The sequence below is a fragment of the Tupaia chinensis genome, unplaced genomic scaffold (genome assembly GCF_000334495.1).
Source record: "Tupaia chinensis unplaced genomic scaffold, TupChi_1.0 Scaffold000563_1, whole genome shotgun sequence".
NCBI classification, from domain to species: domain Eukaryota; kingdom Metazoa; phylum Chordata; class Mammalia; order Scandentia; family Tupaiidae; genus Tupaia; species Tupaia belangeri.
The window spans coordinates 3,277,343-3,303,789 of record NW_006160076.1 but is presented as its reverse complement, the minus strand read 5'-3'; the positions used below and the strand labels follow the sequence as shown (position 1 = coordinate 3,303,789).

The following is a 26,447-nucleotide window of genomic DNA, read 5'->3' as shown; positions in this document are numbered from 1 at the left end:
AAAAAAAAAAAAAAAAAAGATCAGTCTCTAATACCTCTGTGGGAAAGCACTAACCTATACCTGTATCAATGCAGAGAAGTACTGCACAAGACATGGGTGATGCTCTTGAGGGATTTCTCATCTTATTAGGAAGAAAGTATACATTAAAACAAATTACCCACGATAGTATATTTAGTATGTACTGATGACTCCGATTCTGAAAATGTTGACAAGAGATTAGTGTGCTAAGAAGTCTGTGTCATTTCCATAAAGAAGTTGAAACTAAAGCTAGATCTTGAAAGCAAAGAAGTATTTAAATGGACTAGAAGAAGTTTATGTGATCATAAGTACCACAGACAGACATAGATGAGGTGTGTTTAAGAAACAGACATTATTGATATAGTAACTGTTAATGAGAAGGTGATTGATGATAAATAGGTTAGCAGTAGGGTTGGAAATTAACCCAATACTAGAGTATAGACTCAGATTATGAGAGTAGAAGGAAAGATGTCTAAGAAGCATTTCCAGGATTGGTAATAAACTATGTGTATGTGTGTGTGTGTGTGTGTGTGTGTGTGTGTGTGACTTGGAGAATTGTGAGATATCAAAGAAGGTGTGATGCCAACATTTGACTACAGATTTGGGGTACAGCCTTTTATGAAGATAGGCTTTTAATCTCCATTGACACGTTAGATTTCTTTTTCCTTTGTTTTCTACCTTAATAAATATTTTAATTCCAACATATGTATTTTCTTTCTGTTTTAATCTTATCCTAGTTAAAGACCAAAGTTAAACAGTTGACCCTTAGTAATTGATAGTGATTCATTTAAAATAGCTCTTTAAACAAAAATGGCCTTCTAAGCGTACACTTTCAGCTAAACTTACAGTATACTGCTCCATTCATTCTTTATCAAGTATATTTAATGTAAATCATTGGAATAGTTTGAATATAGGAACAGAATAGATCTCACCGTGAAATAAAGAATGTAAAGGGACAAAACAAAATATACATTTTTGCAGAAATAAAAGGGAACAGTAAAAATTTTAATGCAACACACTTATTCTACACATTAAAGATTCTTTTTTTTTTTTTTTTGAGAGATTTTCACTGTAGGGCGCGTGCGCTCGCCAGACAGACAGAGAGAGACATAGAGACAGAAAGCGAGAAATCACCCCCCAGGGGGGATGGTCACGCCGCAATCCCTTCTCCTCCATTCTCCTCTTGGGATCTTGGGCACGCACGCACATGCGCCCGGCGTGAGTTTTTTTTAAGCCACCGGGTCCGGGACACGAACCATGGTCGACTACGTGGGAGTCCAGCGACATAGCCATTACACTAACTGCTGGTTCCCCACATTAAAGATTCTTAATGGTTACATAGAATTAGGTACTTTCAGCTATATATTTTTTTCACTCATTCATTTGACGAAACAAGAAGTAAGATCCCTATATTAAAGAATACACCTCTGACTTCTATTTTAGTAGGTTGAGAACAGGGCACTTCACTACACTGGCATTAGATAAGTTTTGGCAAGAGGGTGAAAGACAGCAAGTGCTTAAGTTTTACTTTGAGAGCAGTTTCTTTTTCTTTTCCATTTTTTTGTACATTCAAATGATTAATTTATAAATTTTATGCGTCCATTATTTACTAAAACTTTTCGTTCCCATTTCTGCCTCGTTTTAGGTAATATTGAATTGTTCCGCATTACCCTGTCTGTTACATTTATTGAGTAGTCCAAAGGAGTCAATTAGAAAAGAAGCCTGTTGGACTGTTTCTAATATCACCGCTGGAAATAGAGCTCAGATTCAGGTAAATATCTTTCAAATCTGAGAATAGAATAGGAAGGTCTAAAAAGATTATTTGGGCAAAAGTCAATATTCTATTAGTGAGCTACTTTTAGTACTTTACTTTAAAAGTTATTTTAGTGAGTTACTAAAAGTTCTTTTAGTGAGTTACTAAAAATGATTCTTTGAAAAGAGACTCATGAAAAGTTTTTAAGGAACATACACTTTTTCTGTACTAAAGTAATATTTATTTGTAGTATTCTAGTGAGGAATAGCAATTATATATATATGTGTGTGTGTGTGTATATATGTGCTAGACATTGGAATATATAGATTATACTATAAAATATATATTATATATAATATATTTTATATATATGTTTATATATTATATATAACATCATATATTATTATATATAATTATTATATATGATTATATATAATAAAAATATATACACACACACATATATATGTGTGTATATATATAAATATATATATAAATGCCTAGCACAGTACCTGTCACATGATTGTGACTTTTTAGAAAAGGATTGTTTTATATTTGTTTTAATTAGGAAATGATCTTCCTCTCAGAATTTTTAATTTTCACTTTGGTGATAAACTTAGTGCTTTATCAGCTTTAAGATTTTTATTATGCAGTCTTCTTTTTTTCCTCCAAGAGATGTTTTTGCTACAGGGTGTGTGCACTCACTGGAGTGATAGAGACAGAAAGACAGAAAGTGAGAAACAACCCCCCCTGAGGGGCAGATAGCCATGCTGCAATCCCTTCCTCCGTTCTTCTCTCAGGATTTTGGGTACTCACGCACACACACTGTGAGTTTTAAGCCTTAGAGTTCGGGACTCAAACCGCACTTGACTACACGGAAGACCAGCAACATAACCATTAAGCCATCTGCTGGTCTCTCTGCAGTCTTTGAAAAGTTAATTTCATTTTTAAAAGAAACATGTAAAAGTTTGTTGGCAGGTAAGATAAAATGTTTTCAAAGGTATTTCAAAAAATCTTGATATTTTAAAGCCATTGGGTTTCAGTATTCCTTTACTTGGTAATATTTTGAAAACACTATTTGCACTGACTATATCATTTTTTTCTCTTCTCAGGCTGTTATAGATGCAAATATTTTTCCTGTTCTGATTGAAGTTCTTCAGAAAGCAGAGTTTCGTACTAGAAAAGAAGCAGCTTGGGCTATAACTAATGCGACATCAGGAGGCACTCCAGAGCAAATAAGGTATGACACTGATTTAAACAGTTTTTCCATGCAAATGAGACATTGTAGGTAAAAGATACTTTTAATTTGTTCATCATCTAATATATTATTTCCTAGTCAATTCGATAAGCAGTTTTAATGTGACATGACAATGTTTCTTACATAAGTTGCATCAGTCACTCACAGTTTACTTTTATTCATTTAAATTATGACTAACATCATTGTCCTTGGCAGGGTATTTATGAAAAATCAGAGTTCAAAAATCTGAATGAGAACACGTCATGTTAATTTGCAAAATATATTATTATGGCCATTAACTATTTTCAAAACCATTAAAATCATACAAAAAACTTTATTATGTAGAAATGGTGAGTCAATTTGAATATCCATTTATCTAAAATAAAATCAAAATAGACATTTGTTTATATAGTAATGGTCTATTCCTCATGAGTAGTTAGCCCTGCTTGTGAATACTATCTTATTTTTATTTCGTTTTTCTTATATTAGTTATCATGGTTACATTAGCTCTTTGAATTTAGGATTTTTGTTGTTTGTGTATTTTGCTGACAACATAAATAGTAAGTGCATGTGCTTTTCAATCAGCCTGTTTTCCTTCCCGCTGCTTCAGCAAAAGTTTATGGTCTTGACAAAGTCATCAAAACTTTCTATCCAGTTCCTTTTTTTTTAATTCTATTTAAAGAATTATTTATTTTAAATTTTATTTATTCATTCATTTATTTTTAAATTTTGACAGAGACACACACACACACACAGAGAGAGAGAGAGAGAGAGGTTGAGAAAGCAAGCCACCCAGTCTGGGACTCCTACCATGGTCAGCCATGTGGGAGTGTCCAGCACCTTAACCACCACACCACCTGCTGGTCTCTCCAGTGCCTTCTTAAAAATGAGTTCGGGCCCACAGGTGTTGTGGTTAAGCATGCTTGACTCCCATATGGCCGACTGTGGTTCAAGTCCCAGATCTGGCAGCTTGCCTTCTCATTTTCTCTCTCTGTCCTTTTCTGGTCAAATTTAAATAAATAAAGCTAAATAAAATAATTTATTTTTAAATAATTCTTTTTTTAAAAGATTTATTTTAATTACTTAATTTATTTATTTATTCATTTTGTAACTTGACAAGATAGAGATACACACACACACACACACACACACACACACACAGAAAGAGAGAGAGAGAAGGGAAGTGAGAAAGTAAGCCACCAGGTCCAGGACTTGAACTGTGGTCGGCCATGTGGAAGTGTCCAGCGCCTTAACCACCATGCCACCTGCTGCTCCCTAAAATAATTTTTTAGAAAAAATGAGTTCAGTAACAGTTAATACCTTATGTTAGTATCTTGATAATTAAATTCATCAATAGTTAATTCATGAATTTAAAGTTATTGGCACAATATCTAAGCATACTAAGTTCTCAAATGAGTTTAGCTACCATTATCATTATTACTTGTAATCATCATACCTTTTATTATCAGTGTTGATTTCTGAATCTTTTTAAATCATGTGCTTTTACTCTTTTAATCTCACGTAGATGAGGCCATCTCCCCACCTCCACCCTCACCCCCACCCCGGGGTGATTTCTCACTTTCTGTCGCTGGCGAGCACATGTGCCTATAGCAAAATTCTCTCTGTAAAAAAAAGAAAAGAAAAGAAAACCATAACTTCATACACAATCTTTCTGCTTTGCTGATCTATCCATGAAACTCAAGACTTTAGGCTTTTAAAGTGACTATTTAGGAAATATTTTCTAATGAATATTTGATTATTTGATTCATTTTTCAATTTATAAAACAAGAATTCAAATTACAATGCATTTTATAAATCACGTGACTTTGAAATCTATTGGGAAATCGTCCTTCATTGCCTTCATTGGCACTGTTATTTTGATCTCAGATTTGTATCTGTTGATATATATTAACATGTCTCTTTTTTATTTTCTATTTCATGCCTTTTCTTTGATTAATATTTCCTCCTCATTTGTGTCATAATACAATCAATCATGGAACAAGACCTTTCATTCTATCTCATATTTTCTTTTTAATGAAAATATTATTTCTGTATGCTTTTAGCTGAAAGTTTGTTCACCGAGGAACTCGTGTATATTTTTTAATTTATTTTCATGATTAAATCTATTCCATGTAGAATTCTCTAAACTTAATAGTAGGGATAATGTGCCCAACCGAGACAATTATTGTTGTAACCATTTTTACCATTTCATTAACTCTGTTTTTATAGGATAAGTACTTCTTGGTCTCAGATTAGGTTAAGCCTGCCATACCGCTAATGTTTACTGAGTGCCTCCTATTGACAGTGCTAATTAAGTCATTTCAGTTATTGAACATCAGTAATGTATTATGTACATTTCAGATGTTTTCTTTTCTTTACTTTCATTACTCAATGAGGTAGTTGTTATTCATTCACCAAATATTTTTGATCATTTACAATACAGTACATGGCAAGTGAGTACTCTGGAGAAGGTATGTACATTATTTTTTAAGGGATGCAAACTAACTTTTATTATAGGCTTGTGTATTCTCACAGCTACCCTCTGAGGTTGGTACTCTTATTATCCCAATTCTAAGATGGAGAAACAGCATAGAGCTTTGGCCAAACATCACATAACTAGTAATAAGAAACAAATTGGACCTTGAAGCCATTCACTCTGTCGTCAGAACATGTTTTCTTAGTGTGTGTGTGTGTGTGTGTGTGTGTGTGTGTGTGTGTGAGTGTGTATGTGTGTGTGTTTCTTTTGCCAGAAGGTACATGTAGTCACCAGAGAGAAAAGAAGAACCGTCTCCTGATTGGGCATGTTCATACCACATTTTTTTTCCCCTCCATTTGTCCATCCTGTAAGGATTTTGGGCAAACAGATGTGCCCACCATGTTTTACCATCCTCTGGGGCTCAGATTCAGACTGTGGTCAGCCAGAAGAATCCAAGCTGTAGTGTCCTGCGATAACCCCTGTGCTATAGGACTGGCCCTAGAGCATGTTTTTAATCCTTGTTCTTAATATGGATTTTTTGCCAATTATGAACAAATCAGTTACTTTATATAAATTATAGAGAATGGAAGAGTAATAACAACTAGAGAAAGACAAAATATGTAATATATTTTGTGAATTTATTTGTATCACAAAAACTATTCACAAGCATACTTATTTTGTTCTGTGCTTCTGAAACACAGCATATGTTTCAGAATATTAAGTGTATCTTTTCTTGTTTTGGTGTAAGAAATTTTATAACGTTTAATTTAGGTGTTTCTTCTTGTTCTTCACTTATTCCTATCCCCGTGTGACTTCTGTGTGTACTTACAGGCTTTTCTTCACAAACCAAAGCTAACCCCCCCCCCCAAAAAAAAACATTTCTTAGTGTCATATGCCATGTAAAAGCAGACCCAAGTACCAGTTTCTTGTGTATGTGTGTTTTATAGTATTTGCAGTACTATTCATCGCTGATTATTGAATTAGGGAATAATAGAGTAAACTTTTATAGGTTCTTATGTAAATGAAAATTTAAATTTTTAATATTTGAGTTTATCTGTAGGAATCTTTTTCTTAATTGCTTATATAATATTTCACTATGAAAATTATTTTCATATTGTTAAAAACATTACTTATTTAAATATTAAAACAAAATTTTCACTTCTTTATTTTTAATTACTCTGAAGGTATTTGGTAGCCTTAGGCTGCATCAAACCACTTTGTGACCTTTTGACTGTTATGGACTCCAAAATAGTTCAAGTGGCATTAAATGGACTTGAAAATATTTTACGCCTCGGAGAACAAGAATCTAAGCACAATGGAATAGGCATTAATCCGTACTGTGCTCTCATTGAAGAAGCATATGGTAAGTAATCAGCTAAAAATTTATTATTACAGTCAGCTTTTAATGATCTGTTATAGGCATTATCCCCTTCTGGGAAAGTTTTTGTTTTCAATGCAGTATAATTTAAAAAATGTTTTAAAATGTTATTCAGAATTTTATAATTTCTTTTTACTTACATTTCTTTTTATATTGTCCTTATTTACAGATACGTTGCACTGATTTATTTCAGTGTATGTGTAGTTTTGTGTCCTTTTTTTAATGTTTTGGAGAAATTTTTCATTTCTACGTGATTTTTTATGATTATTATAGTGACATACATTATATCGAGTGAAGAGTCAGTGAATGTATTTTTAGACACACGCTTGTAGTTGACTGTTTGTTTCCAATTTCTTTTACTACTTTATATACACCAAAATAAGCCTCTTTCTGTATGTTAGTTTGTTTCTTCTGTTAAATGAATATTTTGAGATAAATTTTCTGGAATGCATTCTCTGAGTAGTGTTTTTAAATTTTTTTATTTATTTTTTTTCGAGAGGTTTTCGCTATAGGGTGCGTGCGCTCGCCAGACAGAGAGAGACATAGAGACAGAAAGCAAGAAATCACCCCCCAGGGGGGATGGCCACGCCGCAATCTCTTCTCCTCCATTCTCCTCTCGGGATTTTGGGCACGCACGCACACGCGCCCGGCGTGAGTTCTAAGCCACCGGGCACAGGACGTGAACTGTGGTCGACTAGACTACGTGGGAATCCAGCGACATAGCCATTACGCTAACTGCTGGTTCCCTCTCTGAGTAGTTTTGATATGTATTCTCGATTTGCTTTCTGATGCCCTATTCCTTGACAGTATCACGGCATTGTAGAAATCTGTTCCACAACGTGATACTTGTTTTCTTGATTTTGCTGATTTAGCAGATGTAAAATGGTATTGCCAGGTTGATTTTATCTTAATTTTTTGTTTCCCTTCATATCGAGGGTGGTATGTATCTCCCATGCTTCAGTGTATTTCTTCATCTAAGTTGCATACTTACTATACTTTGTGCAGCGGCCTATTTGATCCTTGTTTTGTAAAAATTTAAATTAATTTTATTACACAGTTGTTTATTTTGATATGATGTTTTAGTCTATTTTTCTATTACTGTAAATGGATAATACAGACTGGGTAATTTATAACAAATAGAAGTTCATTTAGAAGTTTTGAAGATAAAGGGGATGCATCTTGTGAGGGTCTTTTTTTTTTTTGAAGATTTACTTGTTTAAGTTTCTTTCTTTCTTTTCTTTTCTGGAGAGGTTTTTGCTATAGGGTGTGTGCGGTTGCCAGAAAGACAGGGTCAAAACAGATAGAAAGTGAGAAATCACGTCCCGGGAGGATGGCCACACTGCAATCCCTTCTCCTCTATTCTCCTCTAGAGATCTTGGGCATGTACGCACATGTACTGGTGTAAGTTTAAGCCACCAGGTCCAGGACTTGAACTGTGGTAGGCTGCATGGGAGTCCAGCGACATAGCCATTATGCCAACTGCTGGTCCCAGTTTATTATTATTAATATTTAATAGAGAAAGAGAGTAAGAGGGAAAGTGAGAAAGCAAGCTTCCAGGTCCGGGATTTGAATAGTGGTCAGCAATGAAAGTGTCTAGCACCTTAACCACCAAGCCACCTGCTGGTCCGAGAGTCTTTCTCTTCCTCTTGTTAGGGACTCTTTATGAAGTCCCAAGGTGGTACAGAGCATCATCTCCCAAAGGCTTCACCTCTCTCTCTCTCTCTTTTTTAATTTTTAAGAGGTTTTTGCCTTGGGGTACATGCAGTTTCTAGAGATAGAGAGACAGAGACAGTGAGAGAGAAAGTGAGACATGTGTGTTTCAAGCCACTGAATCTGGGACTTGAGCTGTGGTCAGCCATGTGGGAGTCAAGCAGTGTAACCATTACACCATCTTCTGGTTCCAGGCTCTCCCACATTTTTTTTTTTTTTTTTTTTTTTTTTTTAAGAAAGTTTTCCAGCCTTAGGGCACATGAACTTGCCAGAGAGAGACAGACACGGTGAGAATAAAAGTGAGAAATCACCCCCCAGGGGATGGCCATGCCACAATCCTTCTTCCATTCTCCTCTTGGGATCTTGGGCATGCATGCATGTGTACTTGGCATGATTTTGAAGCCACCAGGGCCAGGCCTTGAACTACAGTTGGCCATGTGGGAGTCCAGCGAAGGCTCCACTTAATACCATAATTGGATTAAGTTTCCAATATCTTATACTGTTACAATGCATTTAAGTATCCAGTAAATGAATTTGGGGGCAGACATATTCAAATAGTGTATTGTTTTTTTCACATCCTTTTTTAAAATTTATTAAGACAAATTGTTCATTTATATTTAATGAATAACTTAGTCTGAGCTTCTATTTCGTGGTTGGCCATGTGGGAGTCCAGCGCCTTAGCCACCATGCCACCTGCCAGCCCCAGGAATTATTTTATTTTATTTTATTTTATTTTATTTTTGAGAGATTTTTCACTGTAGGGCACGTGCGCTCGCCAGACAGACAGAGAGAGACATAGAGACAGAAAGCGAGAAATCACCCCCCAGGGGGGATGGTCACGCCGCAATCCCTTCTCCTCCTCCATTCTCCTCTCGGGATCTTGGGCACACACGCACACGCGCCCAGCGTGAGTTTTAAGCCACCGGGTCCAGGACATGAACTGCGGTCGACTACGTGGGAGTCCAGCGACATAGCCATTACGCTAACTGCTGGTTCCCAGGAATTATTTTTTTTATTGGCTAGATGTTTTTTCTGATTTGATTTTTAAACTATTTAACAATTCATATGGAATTTACTTTAGAATAAGGTGTGAGTATATGTTTTTCTTTTCATGTATTTACTTTAAATATTCACTTTTCTGTATTAAATCCCCTATATTGTAGGGCTAATTTGAACTTGTATTTATGATCCTTAAATGAAACCTGGGATACCACTATGTCACTTTGCTTTATTTCAAATTATATAATGTCACTTACTAAGTCATTACCTAAATACAAGATATTAATCATTGATTCAAGAATATTTTCTTACTATAGTTAGTCATTATTTCGATCAAGTTATATGAAGGTTTAGGCTAGTCTATGCTTGTATATAGATATGACTATTTTGCTTTTATTTCCTATTTTATAATAATCCTGTTGAAGTGATTTGTCTGTAATTAAATGAAAAGTATTTTCAGCATTACCCAGACATGTATAGACATTTTTCTTGTAAGCAATAAAATAGAATTTTATAAATTCTCCTCATACTTTCAAAGTAAGCTGTGTTCATTTTGATATATTTGTTTAATTTCACTTGTAAGTTCTTTCGGTAAATCATATGTCAGCTGTACGTGGTGGTTAATTGGGAAAAGGAGTCACAGATTTACAAATAGTATGCATTTATTTAATCGTAATATCCACTAATTCAGTGTGTTTTGGCTTGTTCATTTAATTTGTTACGGTGTTTTTCCCATTTTGTGCTATGTTAATTAGCATAATTACTTGGAAAGGACCTATGGAGTGGCTTAAAGTGCCATTTTCCAATTGAAGAACTAAAGTACAGAGGCACCACACTTGGCCACGATCATACAGCTAGTGGGGTGGTGTCTGTGATCTTCCTCCCTCACTGTGTTGTGGACTTTCTTCATATCGCACTGCCTACTCTCTTTCTTAAGAGTATGATATAAGTGTTGGCTATCAATCTGTGCAAAGATCAGATAAAAATAGCAATCCTGGAGCCAGCAGGTGGCATGGTGGTGGTGCTAGACTCATACATGGCTGACCATGATTTGAGTCCTGGACCTGGCAACTTGCTTTCTCACTCTCCCTCTCTCCCAATCTCTGCTGAGCACACATGCCCTATAACAAATTAAAAGTAATAATAATAAGTAAAATTAAATAAATCTCTTTTTAAAAAAATAGCAGTCCTTCTGCCAGTAGAGTAATAGATGCTGTTGATTTCATATTTTGATATAAATATATACCAAGCCTATAATAAAAATTTGTTTATACATATTTATGTTTTGTATAATAGGTCTGGATAAAATAGAGTTTCTGCAAAGCCATGAAAATCAGGAAATTTACCAGAAGGCTTTTGACCTAATTGAACATTATTTTGGTGTAGAAGAAGATGATCCCAACATTGTACCTCAGGTGGATGAAAACCAACAACAGTTTGTATTTCAGCAGCAGGAAGCACCAATGGAAGGGTTTCAACTTTAGCTTGGAAGAAGAAACTGTGTCTAAAAAGAGTAGTTTCAGATATTTCCTCTTTGTTGCCATTTTTCAGTAGCAATGTTTGATGTTTTTTCACCAAAAAAAGACAATTTGTTGTACTTACAAAAAGAAAAATTGAAACAAAAGTTTCCTGTCAGATGGACTCTTTGTTAGTTTTTAGGGTTTTTTGTTTCTTTTTTGCTGTTTCTATTTATGTATTTTGTTGTTTGGATTTTTCTATTTGTGAACAAGTATTATGCAATTATTTAATATCCTAAGCTTGAAAAACTTTGGTAATGTATTACATAATGGTTCTTAATTTTTCAAGCATATCTGAAAACTGCACAATAGCAGTACAACTATTATTGATAATTGCATTTTGGCAGTAAGTCTGATATTGCCCAAGCTTTACTAAATCTACCTCTATCTTGAAGCAAAAAATAACAAAAAAGCTTCAAAAACACAAAATAGTATAAAAGCTAAATTAGAATGTGGTTATTTATTACCTTAAATTATAAATCACTGTGCTGTAGATTATACTTTGCAACAACAAAAAACTTACAACATAAAATCTGTCAATTTTATTTATAAAATGTAGACTATTATAGCGATAAGCAGTTAGAAGCGGCAGTTGTGAAGAAAGAAGCTATTCTTCATGTTAAATGAACATGTTGAGTACATTAAAAGGATTACTTTACAAAACACTTAAATATGTGTGTTTTTAACATATAAATACTATCTATTAGTATATTTTCTATTTCTACCAAATATGTTACCATTTTTGAAATAGTGTTTTATTATTTTTTTCACTCTTCATGTTAAAGAACATCATGATAGGCCATCGTGAAAGGTAGTGCTGCTTATCTAAAAAGAAATACTGTAAATCTTTCTCTGATTTTTCAGGGCAGAAAATGAGCAGTTTTATTCTCTATGTAATAATGGACTTAGGTACTTGAAGGAGAAATCACCTTGGTATATACTAAATTTCTTTAAATGTGTGTGATAGATTGGACACTAAATGATACTATTAATGAAAATTGTAAAGAATTCTTGAATACAGTTAAAATCTATGTTAGACTTTTTTGGGTAGTAATCAGAGGGTCATACCACTGTTTGTTATGAATTATTATGTTTATAGCAGATTGGTCAACATAATGTGTGCATTTTATAAATTAACAGCAAAAACCTCTTCAAACTCTGAAAGTCTTAAGAGAAAGATTTCAATAGTTAAATTATATATATATATATATTTATTTACTTATAGATGCATATATGTGTGTGTGTCATGTGTGTAACTGTCAAGGTACTGTTATGCTTGGTAGAATTTTCTAAGCAGATATGGTACTGTTGAGCTCAATCTTTTAATTTTTAGCTATATGAGACTATTTACATTTCCACTTAATATACCTAGGATACTTATTGAAAACTCAGTTTATGACTCTTTTAAGATGGGAATTAGGCAATTTTGATATGATTCATAGTCTATTCTGTAAAAAAAGATTTCATTTATGATAGCATTTGTAATGTTTCTGCTGGAAATCAGAGGCATGCTGTAAGAGGAAAATGTATATAGGAATACTTTGAAAAAGTATGACACTTTGTAAATGAAATATGAAACTAAGCTTTTGGCAAGACACTTAAAACCTACAGCTATAAAATTCAGGTTTAAGTGGTGTCCATAATGCTGACTGCATCTACCAACCTTTTTGTATATTGTTAAGTAGAAGAATATATCTGTGCTCATTTATTATAGTAGAAGTTATACAGTTGAGTATTAAAAGTTTTTCTTTTACATTATATATATTAAAAACAAACAGGGTAGTATTAAAGGTTTAAAAATTAATGGTGAATTTATCAGATAAACTTTTTATGATGCAGATGGTTATAAGCATCAGGTGACAGGGTATTCTACTCTTTCTAACGAATCAAAGTTGGTAATACAGCATTAATCAGAAATAACCAGCTGTGCCTGATTTTTTGTTTTGCAAACCCTATAGTCACTAGAATAAATCTCTAAGCCAAATCTTTCAAACAAAATAGTTCTTAAAGCAGGAAAAGTAATATATATATGTATATGTACATATGCGTACACATCGAATATCCTGTAAAGGAAAGATTTTTAAATTTTTGCCTATAAAGCCAAATTTGCATCCGTAAGTATAGAATGAAACTATACATAAAGTACTTAAGGACAAAGTTGTATTTAGTTTCTTGGGTATGTTACTCCACGAATTGGTTTGACTTGATTTGATTTGAATGCACAGTGCACTATGTAGTAGGGACCAGCTCTTGACCTGGTGATGAGTTTATTGCAAGAAGGCTAACAAATACTGTGTTATCAGCATTCAAAGGAATATATGCCTGCTCTTTTCAGCTTTACTATTTATAGTGCTTCAAAAACGTGTTTTCAGTAATCTTCACTGGTCCTTGTGGAAAAAAATTTTAACTTGCTTTATTAAGATTTATTATATTAAATCTGAAAGAAATTGTGCCAAAAATTAAATTAAAAAGTATTATAAAGGGGAATGCATGCAAACATTAATACAAATACCAAGAAAACACTTGAAAGAGTACTTTTCATTTAGTTCCTTAAACTCGGTGGGGTGGTTATTTGTCGGATTTTTAGTTACTACTGGTTGATCTATGCAATTATGCTTGCTCGTTTTATATTTATTAATATTTGACTCCCTTGTTTGTTTGTTTTTTTTACTGTAAGTTTTATTTGGAAAGGTTCTAACTTAATTTTTAGTGTCCTTTACATGTCATTTGTTTTCTTACTGGTAGTACCAGAGCAACAGAGCAAAAAATAATAATAACAAAATTTTCTGGCACAGAAATAATATATTGTTTGGTAACTGTACAATCTACTTGCAGTTAAATGTTGATTTACTTAGACGGACTAAAGGAAGTGTTTATTACCTTTGCCTTTATATTTTGTCTTGTCTTAAGAAGGAGCATTATGGAACAAGAAAATATAAAAATGTTGTAGGTTTTCATTACTGTTCTAAATTCAACAATTTACTGGCTGCTTAATTGTGAAACTGTGAAATCAAATTGTTGACAATTCATTTTCATTCATAGCATTACTGTTTTATGAAAAGTGACATTTTAGGAGCCAATATAATAGGGCTCTAGAAGAGTAGTGTGTCTAAATTCTGACTGGGGAGTGACATGAGGGGAGAATATTTTTAACTAACTAATGAAATAACATCTGAGCAGTATGCAATATTATGAAATGCTATAGCACTATATTGCAAATAATAAAACACTATTTTACAATTGCATTTATATAAATGTGTATTTCATTTTATTCACTTAAATATATTCCTCACAAGAAGCAAAAACAGATGCTATAATTCATTAAAATTCTAGCTACCTTCTCTTTAGAGGTTTTTGCCTTAGGTTGTGTGTTCTGGCTAGAGAAAGAGAAAGAGACAATGAGAGAGAAAGTGAGAAATCACTCCTGGGGGAATAGGCACACCACACTCCCTTCTCCTCTACTCTCCTCCTGAGATCTTGAGCACACACGCACGTGTGCCCAGTGTGATTTTGAAACCACCGGGTCCAGGACTTGAACCCTGATCAGTCATATGTGAACACAGTGATGTAATTGCTACGCCATCTGCTGGCCCCAACTCTCGTTGTCTTCTATAGCCAACAAAGGACATAAAATAGAATCATAAATAAGAGTTAAAACTGACAGAAAAGAGGAAAAAGATATCTAGAAAAAAACATGTAATAAATAGCAAGATTTATTGGTAGATCTGAATTCAGTTGTATCAGTAATCACAGTAAATGTTAATGATTTACATACTCCAATTAAAATGCAGGTAGGATAAAAATATAAGACCCATATGTTGCCTACAAGAAAACCATATTATAAAGAAGCAAATGAGTTAAAGGTAAAAGGCTGGGAAGAAGATATATTGTGCAAACAGTAATCCAAAGTAGGTTGGAATGGTCATGTGAGTATCAAAACATATTTAAGAGCAAAGAATATTACCAAGGATGAATAAGGGTTATTTGATAAAGAGATCAATTTATGATAGTCAAAATGTGGAAATATCTACCTACTAATGAATGGATAAATAAAATATAACTGTACAAGGAAATTATTACTAACCCACACACAAAGAAATCAGTGAAATACTGATGCATGCTACAACAAGAATAAATGTTGAAAACGTGTTAGATGAAAGACTCGGTCACAAAATAGCAAATATTTTTTCATTTCATTTGTATGAAATTTAGAGTAGGTAAATCTGTAGTAGTAAATACATTAATGATTGCCTGGAACTGCAGAGAGTTGTAGGGAGATGGAGGGTGTTTGGGTACAACGTTTCTTCTTGGGGCAATAAAAATGTGATTTTTCTAGTATAGTCACAGAGATGTATAACTATCACCACAAAATAGTTTCAGTACTCAGAGACACTAGCCATAGTTCAAGTGCTCAGTGGGAAGGTGCATCATTCTTTGTTTTTATATTACTTAAGGGTAGACCAAATTAAAAATGCATTTTGTTTGTTTTTAGAGAGGTTTTTGCTATGGGGCACGTGTGCTTGCCAGAAAGACAGAGACAGAGAGACAGAAAGTGAGAAATCACCCCCCAGGGGGGATGGCCATGCCCACAATCCCTTCTCCTACATTCTCTCGGGATCTTGGGCACGCACGCATGAGTGCCCACTGGGTCCAGGACTCGAACCGTTCGACTACATGGAAGTTCAGTGACACAGCCATTATGCTAACTGCTGGTCCCTAAAAATGCATATTTTAAATCCTAAAACAACCAATTCTTGTTCTTACAGTTAGTTGAGCTTCTTTGGATATGTGAATATGTAATTGTCATCAAATTTGGAAACATAACCAGTCAAATGTTTTCAATTTCACTTTTATTCTGCTTAAAATAGTCACACAACTAATTAATACTTTTGCTCATTTGTTTTTAATTTGTATTTCTGTTTCATTATGCATCGTTTCCATTGCTTTATTTTCATCATCACTAATCTTGTTTTTTGTTGTCTGATCTGCTCATTTGGGAAGTTTTAGACAGTATTTTTTAAGGATAAACATCATCTCCTTTCTCTCTCCTGGTATGTCCATAATTTGTATACTTATATATTTGATGGTGTTCATAGGTTTCTTATGTTTTCTTCACTCTTTTTCAGTCTTCTGTCTTTCGTTTATCTAATTTCAAACAACCTGTCTTTGAGCTCACTAATTTTTTTCTTCTGCATAGGAAGTCTGCTGTTGAAGTTTGAGTTTTCAGTTCTGTCATTGTAGTCTTCAGCTCCAGTGTTCTTGTTAGGTTCGTTTTTTGTATGATTTCCTTTCTGTCCTTAACCTTTCATTTTGTTTATACAGTTTTCCTAATTTTATTTAGTTGTCTACATTTTCTTGCATCTCATTGAGCTTTTTCCTTTTTTTTATTTCTTTTCCTTAGTTTTTGCTATAGGGTATGTGCCCTCTCAGGAGAAAGAGAGAAAGAGAAAGAAGGTAAAAAGTGAAAAAGCAATCCCCGGAGTATACAGCCATACCAAATCCCTCCTTTTGGGGTTTTTGGACACACACGTTTTCCAAGCCCCTGGGTCCAGGACTTGAACTGCACATTCGGCCATGTAGGATCCAGTGGTGGTGAAACATCTCACCACTGGGTAGCCCTTGTTGAGCTTTGTAAAGATGACTATATTAAATTTTTCAGGCAATTTGCCCATCTTTGGAAGTTCACTACTTTCCCTTACTGGTGTTAGTTTTGCCTGATTCTTTGTTATTCATGTAGCCTTGCTATTATGTCTGTGCATTATAAGAAGTAAATCTCTATTTCAGTCTTTAACACTAGTTTTGGCAAGTTAGTCTCCTTTTATACCCAGGAGCAGTCCAACTTCACAGAGAAAGGCTGCGGCAAAGACAAGCTCTTCAAGGCCTGCTGTTGAACAGGGTTCCACGAGACTGTCAATGGCACAGATGAGTGAGTCTCCTGGGTCCTTGTGTGAGTAGGACCAACCTGCACCATAGGTGAGGGGGACTGGAACCAATTCACAGGGTAATTTTTAGGTCCATGCTGGAAGTGCTGATTGCTGATCAGACCTGCTGCTGATATAATCGTGTTCATGATTACTCCTAGGCCCCTTTGCTGATGTTTTTGGTTGTAGGATCAAGGTGAAGAAGGGCTGTAGCTGAGCATTTTTGGGGAATGGGACCATTTCTGGATCCAGATCTACAACCATAGCTCCATTTCCTGAGTTTTTCTTCATTCTTTTTTTCTTTTATGGAGAGATTTCTGCTATAAAGTGTGTGCGCTTGCTGGAGAGAAACAGACAGAAAGCGAGAAATCACTCCCTAGGGGAACGGCCATGCCACAATCCCTTCTTTTCCATTCTCCTCTGAGGAATTCGGGCATGCACGCACATGGGCTGATGTGAGTTTTAAGCCACCAAGTCTGAGACTCAAACCGTGCTCGACTACTTGGGAGTCCAGTTTCCTTCATTCTTACTGTTCATTTGAATGTAAAGATGATGAGTTTCTTCTCTCTGATGGTTAGCCTTATGTATTTGGCTAGGCTAAACTACCAAGTTATTCAATTATGTACTAATCTAAATGCTGCTGTGAATATATTCTGTGGAAGGGGTTAACATCTATAGTCAGTTCACTTTATGATTTTTTTATTTTAAATTTATTTATTTACATTCATTCACTGTACATCATTATAGTATACAAAATGAGATTTTCCATCCAGAATACACTGTATGTTGGCTCAGTCAAGGATATTACTGTACATGTTATCATCTACAAATAACTTTCCATTTTTTTGTTTCTTATATATTTTGCTTCTTTCCCCCCCTCCTTGATTCCCTACTTCTCACCCTCTGCCATTAGGGAGATATTCTTGCTAATCTTGGGCTTATCCAATTAGTTGAAAAACCTTAGGAGCAGAACTGAGGTCTCCATGAGAAAAAAAAAAAAAAAAAAATGTGCCTGTGGACCGCAGCTTTCACTTTTACCAGAAAGCTCCCAGCCTGATGGTCTGCCCTGCAGATTCCTGATTCATCAGCCTCCACAGTCTACGTGATTACTACAGTCAACTCCTATAGTCAGCTTTTATAAATACATCCAGTGTATCTTTATGCATACATATATGTGTGTGTATAAATGTATGTACACACACATTGCTGTCCAACTGTGCTATTACACACGCACACACACACAGACAATTGCTCAGAGGATTTGATAAGTTTATTAACAGAAGGTAGCATGAAATAGGGGTTAGGGTTCTGTGGAGGGGTTCTCACAGGTGGGCACTTCAGGTTTCACTTCCCACATGCTCTGGTCCATTGCCTCACTGCCCCTCTGCCCCACTGCCCCACTCCTAGCACTACTCACCAGGCTGCCATGGTCCTGCAGCCTGGCCTGGCCTCTACTCAAACTGTAACCACTTTCATCTCCTTGGCTGCTGCCCTGCACCCTCTACAACAAGCTCAAATCTTTAAGGAGCTTGCTGATAAACTTGGGAGGGAGGTGTGACTATTGAGTGTGGTGCTAAAAGATCAAAGGTAGGTAGCTTCCCTACTGTTGATCAGAGAGGAAAAGTGAGAAAGTGTCCCCCTACCAGGAAGATGTCCACACCACAATCCCTTTTTCTTGGCCCCACGGGTGTGTTTTATAAGCTGCCAGGACTGAGAGAACAGTGTTGTCAGCCAGCTGCCTTCACCATCACACCACCCACCAACTGGCAGGCAAGGGAAGCAAGCTATCTAAGGAAGTCTTGAAACTAGAGATCAAAGAGTATCAGTCTATTAAGGGCAATGGCTAGAGGTATTATCTCAGTTCAGAGATCTGAATGAATGCCCATTACTCAAATAGAAACTCCCATTCAGGGCTGGTAATGAAGAACTGAATGCAGCAAAAGAGTGGAGGGACACAGAGATGGCCTCAGTGTCCTTCACTCACACACATGCGTATACATATATGAGCTATTGATTCTTTTCTATGGTAGAACTGACTGATACAAAGGGTGGGGACACTTATCAACACCCTCAACTCAAACATCTGCCCGTAGAATCTTCTCTGTAATTCTGGCTTTATGTGAATATTTACCAGTCCACCCTCTCAGCCTCAGCAGATCTTGTTTTTGTCAATATTCTATACCTAGGATAGCCGGATAACCCCATGCAAACAGCAGCAGCAGATAGGCTTGATTCTTTGGATTTTAACTTATCAACTATGATAAGGTCTTCTTTGTTTTCTCAAATTTGCAGGTAAATTGTGGTGTATTCATATTATGGCATACTATATTGCAGTAAAAATGAATGACCTAAGGCTACACACAATTTGTGAATGAATCTCATAACATACACATCCAAATGCATATTGTGTGATTCCATTTATATAAATCCCAAACAGGCAAAACTTAGGTTAGTGCAAAAGCAGCTGAGGTTTCTGACCATGAATGTTAAATCATTTTAACTATATTTGAACACATCTTTATTAATCAAAATAGGAATCATTAAAATCAACACATTTTTGCCAATGAGGAATAATTTTGTTTATTCCTGAAAATCTCTGCTTCAGGATTTGATAAACTCTTGGAAAGCATCTTCTACATCCTGCTAGTTGTGGAGCATTTTTCCTGCAAAAAGTTGTTGAGATGCTTGAAGAAGTGTTAGTCATTTGGCAAAAGGTCAGATGAAAATAGCAGATGAGGCAAAACTTTGTAACCCAATTAGTTCAACTTTTCTTTTTTTTTTTTTGAGTTTTTTGTTTGTTTGTTTGTTGTTTGTGATAGGGCATGTGCGTTCGCCAGAAAGACAGAGAGAGACAGCGAGACAGAAAGCGAGAAATCACCTCCCCAGGGGGGATGGCCACGCTGCAATCCCTTCTCCTCCATTCTCCTCTCGGGATCTTGGGCATGTACACACACGCGCCCGGCATGAGTTTAAGCCACTGGGTCCGGGACTCGAACTGCAGTCAACTACATGGGAGTCCAGCAACATAGCTATTACATTAACTCCTGGTCCCTAGTTCAACTTTTGAAGCATGAGTTGTGTGACATGTGGTAGAAAATTGCTGTGGAAAAGAATTAGGCCCTTTCTGTTGACTGATGCCAGCTGTAGATATTGCATTGGCCATCTCATGATTTCCTGAGCATACTTCTCAGATATAATGGTTTCACTAGGATCCAGAAAGTTGTGGTAGAGACCAGCAGTTAGCATAATGGCTATGTCGCTGGACTCCCACGTAGTCGACCGCAGTTCGAGTCCTGGACCCACTGGCTTAAACTCACGCCGGGCGTGTGTGTGTGCGTGCCCAAGATCTCAAGAGGAGAATGGAGGAGAAGGGATTGTGGCGTGGCCATCCCCCCTGGGGGGTGATTTCTTGCTTTCTGTCTGTCTGTCTCTCTCTGTCTGACTGGCAAGTGCACGTGCCCTATAGCAAAAACTTCTCCAAAGCAAAAACAAACAGAAAGCTATGGTAGATCAGACTAGCAGCATACCACCAAACAGTGAATACGACCTGGTTCTCTCCAGTTTTTGGCCTTGGAAAGTGCTTTGAGCTTCTTCTCATTCCAGTCACTGAGCTGGTCATCACCAGTTGTCTTATAAAACCCACTTTTCATCGCACATCACAATCCAGTCAAGAAATGGTTCATTACTGGGACTAGCAGATGGTGGAATGGTTACATCAGTAGACTCCCACGTTAGTTGACCGCAGTTTGAGTCCTGGATGGACAGCTTAACTTTCATGCTGGGCGCATGTATGTGCGTGCCCAAAATCCCAAGAGGAGAATGGAGGAAAAGGGACTGCAGCATGACCCCAGTGGGTGACTTCTTGTCTTTTGTCTCTCTATCTCTCCAGTGAGCACATGTGTCCTATAGCAAAAATCTTTCTAAAAAATAAATAAACAAAAGAAGAAATGATTCATTGTTGCATAGAATAACAGAAGACAACACTGCGAAACTTTTTTTTTTTTCCAGTCAGCTAATGAGGTACCCACTTATCAACCTTTTTCACCTTTCCAATTTGGTTCAAATTCTGAATTACTGTAGTATGGCCAATTTTGAGTTGACAACTTGAGTAGTTGTAAGAGGATCAGCTTCCATAATTGCTCTCAATTGATCATTGTCAACTTCTGATGGCTGCCTACAGCACTTCTCATCTTCAAGGCTCTCGTCTCCTTGGCGAAACTTATTGAACCAACACTGCACTGTTCCTCTGTTAGCAATTTCTGGGCATAATATATTGTTGATGTTGGGGGTTGTTTCTGCTGTTTTATGACCCATTTTGAACTTGAATAACAAAATTGCTTGAATTTGCTTTTTGTCTAACATCATTTCCATAGTCTAAAATACATATATGATAAACAGCAACTAATAAGTCTTTAGCAAAAAAACATAAAGTGAGAAATGAACATTAAAATGATGTATGACATAACCACTTTTATTTACGAATATATTTCAAAATCAAATAGCAAATTTCAACAAGGCAAAACCACAATTACTTCTGCACCAGCCTAATATCTATGGTGACAGAACTCAGACCAATGTTTCCCCTTGGAGGGTAATTACTGAGAAAAGGGAGAAAAGAGATATCTGAGGAGCCACTGATGTTGAAGTGGTTTCAATCAAAGTGTATATGGGAAAAAAATAATATCCTTGACAACTATGAACTGTGAGAGTGAGTCCACAACTTGGATCTTGGACATGAGGCTGAGGTGATTATAGAAAACCGGAGGGGGCAGGAAAAGATACTCCTATGAAATCACTGAAACTCTTCTCAACACCTTGACCTGGGCAGTGGTTACACATGTGTGTTTGCTCTGTAAAAATTGATCAAGCAATGTACATGTGCACTTTTTTGAATGTACGGTATACCTCAATAAACATTTACTAAACAAAAAGTCCTTGTGCTTTTTGTTACCAAATGAAACCATGGCAAATATGTTGAAATATTTTCTTTTTACCTATCTCTTATTGTTGCTGAAAATAGTGATGGTATGCAGGTGATATTTTGTTACTTAGAATATCATTTAGCTTTAGCCTGTGCAGCTAATGCAGCTTCTTCACGCCACTTAGCTTTCTTTGCCAGGTTCCAACTTGTTAAGGATTCATGTCGTCCTGCAGCCTGCAGAAAAATTGAACAAAGCATTGTGACACTGTGGAAGAATTTTTAATTTAGATAGACATACATATGAGAAACTTTGAAAAGAGAAGGAGAGAAATAACTTAAAACTAAACAAAATTAAATAAATTTTAAAAGAAAACTTAAGAGACATGTCAACCAATTCCTATATGGATACAGATTTAAACAAACCATTTATTATATGCATATTTATGTATCTATACACAGACATCCACACAAATACACATATGTTTCAGGACAAAAAAAAAAACTTAACCTGTCACAAATCTTAACCAAGAAAAATGACCTTTTGCTATGGAAAAAAATACTTGGATTGCTAGACTTATAGTCAACAGGACAGTTTATGTCAGAAATATCCCCCATCCTTTCTAGGCACACATTTGTTGGACAAACTATTACAAAAATATTTACACCCAAATTTTTAAAAAAGACATTAAAAAAAGAGAGAGAACAACAATAATCCCTGAATTGAAAACAGAAACCATAAAATTTCTTCTTTTAAAAGAATAACTTATTTAAGTTTATTTATTTACTTATTTTAATTTGAGCAGAGAGGGACACAGTGAGAGAGAGGGGGAGTAAAGTGAGAAAGCAAGCCACCAGGTTTGGGATTTGAACCACGATGTGCCATGTGGGAGTCCAGCACTCTTAACCACCACGACACCTGCTGGCCCCCCATAAAATTCGTTAAAATTCACAAATCTCTTTTTATTTTAAGGACATACTCACCCTTTTGGCTGACACTATGACTGCAAAGCAGGCGATAATCGTGAGTCCAATCATTATATAACAAGCTTTCACACGAGCTTTGTTTCTTGCAGCATCTATCATTTCCGGCCTAAATCAAGATACATGTTTCGTTAGTTGCATTGACGTAAAATGGATTTCTGACAGGCACAATGCATAATGATGGCAACGTAGATATTCTAAAAATTTTCCCTTATGCAAATTGCAGATGTGAAATAAGCCTATTATGTTACCCATTTCAAACTAACAGGCATCATTTCAGATTTTAAACTAATTTTAGCCATTCTCAAAATCACAGAGTAGGACAATTAGATTGTAATTGTTCACATATAACTACTAGATATTATGGACGGACCCTCCATGGTGTTTATTCACAAACTGGGGTAAAAGTAAGAGTTAAAGCATGTTTATACATAGGACTCAATCATTTAGCCTCTGGGTTACAGGCTTTGCTCTCTATTTTGAACAAGTCATTTTTTAATACTTTGTTTTCACAATGGACTCCAAATATCTTCTTCTCTCTCATCTTATCTGAAAAGAGACGGTTAAATATTTTGTGAGAATTGTTAGTAGAGAAAAGTTGTCTCTTTCATGGTTTTTGTAGGAAGTAGTCAAAAGAAGTGATTAAAATTGCAATAATTTGTCAAAGGAAAAGACATTTTTATTTTCTCTTTATTCTAAAATTTGATATGCTTACCTACATACTGGGTAGTCATATTTATTAAAGGTATATATGAGCCGTCCAAGATTTTAGTAACTGCTCATAGTGACTATGGGGCTTTTAAATTAAAATAAACATTAACAATTTATAATAACATGAAGTACTTTATAAATGCACATAATTAAAGCACTTGATTAATGTGAACTCAGCGGCATTATTTTCTGCTTAATTTCAACTTTAAATAAAGTGCAGTTAAAGTAAAAAAAAAAAGCTTTAGAAAAACAAGTTGTAATTTTTCTTAAATTTTTTTTAATTTAACTTTTCCACTAATTGAGAGACCACAGAAAATCAATTATCTAGCCTGTTTTCCTTAGATTTAAATGTGGTTTTTAAGATGTAGTTGCAAAGAGATTCAATTAGTGACTATGAAGACGTTATTAGATTATATTTGTTGCTAACTTTGGTTCCAGATAGAGCCTAAATGACCTGATCATTTTTACCCATCCATCTGGCTTTGATCTGTTATACTAAATTAGTTAAGTACTGGAAGAAAAAAAAAAGAATAAAGTACTTTTTATTAAATTTAATTAGTGTATGGTACAAAAATTATAGGTCACTTCTTAATTATATGTCCATTAAGAGCATTAAAAGAAAGCTGTTTACATTGTAAGTCTAATATCTAGCTTAATAGGCATATCCCTCTGAAACAGCAATGCTTTAAAAAAGATAATAGAAAATAAAATTTCTCAAAATTCAAATACTGTCATGTTTCCAATCCCAAACTATAGTTTAGGATAGGTTTCTTGTCCATAGTTAAGTGCTTCCGGTTATATTTTTTTTTTGGCCATGATCTGAGGAAATTATTTCTGTAAAATAAGTCTCTTCCACACATATAGCTATGTTATGTGGGGCATAGTTGCTCCTGACAAGCAAGTAATAATAATGGTGATTCTTTACTTGATTAGTCTGTTATCAGCAGTGGAAATCAAAATCCAAACAAACTGAGACCCGGTGTTGCCATTTTTCTTTGTTTTACCTCTTCGTTTGACATTAGAAATATTACATGTTCAAGTATCAGTTGAGATTATTTTAAATAATTATTTATTTAATTTTATTTATGATTATTCTTAATTTGACCAGAGAAAGCAAGAGCAGGAAAGTGAGAAAGCAAGCTGCCAGGTCAGGGACGCAAACCACAGTCAGCCATGTGGGAGTCCAACACTCCACCCACCACACCACCTGCCAGCCCCAGCGTCAGTTGAGATTTGATAGAGCTGTGACCATAAAGATTTTTCTGAACTAATTTATGCCTTAGGCTAAATCTACTTTGGAGTTTATAGATCTGGAGGAAAACAAAATTTATTTTATAATATCAGAAAATGCCTTTGTAGTGGGACCAAAGCTGAAAACATTTGAAATGCCATGTTTTTTTTTTTTTTTTCAAAATCCATGCTCATTTTCAAGTAACTTGATCCAAGAAAGGAATAAAAATATCAATACTTCAGAATTCATTATTGAGTAGGCATTTCCTACCCCAAATCCATTTATTTGTGAGGTTTTCGGTAACTGGCAACCTATTGTAATAAGCAATAAAGCGAGACAACATTAAAAAAAGATGTAGAACCAATTTCCATTATCCATTGAAATAGGTAACCATTACATCGTTGCAAACAGGACGTTGGAAATCCTTATTCAACATTTAGTCTTCCTGTATAAAATATTGATAAGGTCGATTTCAAATGTTGTGAATTGATTTTATTCCTTCCCTATCGTTTTATCCAAGCCCTGGTGAAAGTGCTGCAAATGATTTGGGCTTGGCATAAACTGAAATTTGGAAAATTGTTTTTTAACAAGTTATGTTTACATTTTTATTACTAGTATTTTTTTACAGGTCACATTACCCTGAGGTGAAGTCGTTAGCTACAGTTTTATATATAATTTAGTGAATCTCTCCTGGTCGGCTTAGGCTGGAGAAGAAGCCAGCCTTGCTGACTCTCCTGCGCATTTGAAACCAAATAAACCCAGTGCCGCGGGTCGCCGGGCAGCGGTCTCCCATCCCAGAAGAAGCGGCCCAGAGGAGGCGGCTGTTTCCTAGAGATCCTCCAGCCGCCGCCCGAATCAACTTCATGCGACCCTTTCCTTCCCAGCCAGATCCCCGCTCCGGCTCTAGCACCGTGACAGCCACCTGCGTGCGCGCGAGGACTGAGGACCGCGGGCCGCGATTTCCGCTTGGGGTGTGTACTCCACTGTCCCGCTCTCAGGGCGCCCGCTGGGGACTTGTTTCTGAGCCACTGTGGAAGTGCCCACTGGACTTCGGGGTTCTCACCCAACTCCTGCAGTCTCCCTGTAAGTTAGCTGGCCCCGGTTCGGTCAAAGAACTTGGCATTTATCAACCCGAGAGCGCGGAGGAGAGGCGGGAGAGGGAGAAGGGAAGGCTGCAGGTAAATTCCTTAAACTGGTGGGTGTTCCTGCAAACTGGGGGCGCACTGAGGCTGCCCTGGGGCGCGTCGGGGTCGGGCAGGGGACAGACCCCGCTCCTCCAGCGGCTGAAGCCCTGCTCTACCCCACCGGAGAGACCCAGGCAGGGGCCCCTCCACACTTACGGGACAGTTGGCGGGATCTCCTCCATCGTTTTGAAACGCCCGGTCCACAGCAGAATTTTCTTGTCGAATTGAGAAGGCCTGTGCTGGGCTGGGATCCTGTGAACTTTCCCTTCTGCGAAGGCGACAGAGATGGACCGAGTGACCAACAGATTCAGGGCAACAGTGCATTAGCGCGCACTCAAGCCTCGACCCCAGCTGCGGTCCCTTGCCTCCCCGTCTGCCCCCGCCCGGGCTCCCCGTGAACTTAGGGCGCAGAG

General features: G+C 36.2%; 2 protein-coding genes across 2 annotated transcripts in view; one reads left to right on the top strand and one right to left on the bottom strand.

Annotated features, from left to right (window-relative positions):
* KPNA5 (karyopherin subunit alpha 5) overlaps positions 1–14,334 on the top strand; it is a 58,240-nt gene extending 43,906 nt beyond the window's left edge. The window contains exons 12-15 of the mRNA XM_027775441.1: positions 1,664–1,789; positions 2,881–3,008; positions 6,666–6,844; positions 10,865–14,334. Coding sequence (XP_027631242.1) covers positions 1,664–1,789; positions 2,881–3,008; positions 6,666–6,844; positions 10,865–11,052 — 621 coding nt within the window. The 3' untranslated portion in view covers positions 11,053–14,334. The remainder of the gene's footprint in view (positions 1–1,663; positions 1,790–2,880; positions 3,009–6,665; positions 6,845–10,864) is intronic.
* Positions 14,335–21,602: 7,268 nt separating this feature from the next.
* The window catches only part of FAM162B (family with sequence similarity 162 member B), a 5,074-nt gene continuing 229 nt past the window's right edge, over positions 21,603–26,447 (bottom strand). Inside the window, exons 2-4 of the mRNA XM_006157887.1 lie at positions 26,191–26,302; positions 22,909–23,017; positions 21,603–22,161 (exon numbers count right to left, since the gene is read on the bottom strand). Coding sequence (XP_006157949.1) covers positions 22,063–22,161; positions 22,909–23,017; positions 26,191–26,302 — 320 coding nt within the window. The 3' untranslated portion in view covers positions 21,603–22,062. The remainder of the gene's footprint in view (positions 22,162–22,908; positions 23,018–26,190; positions 26,303–26,447) is intronic.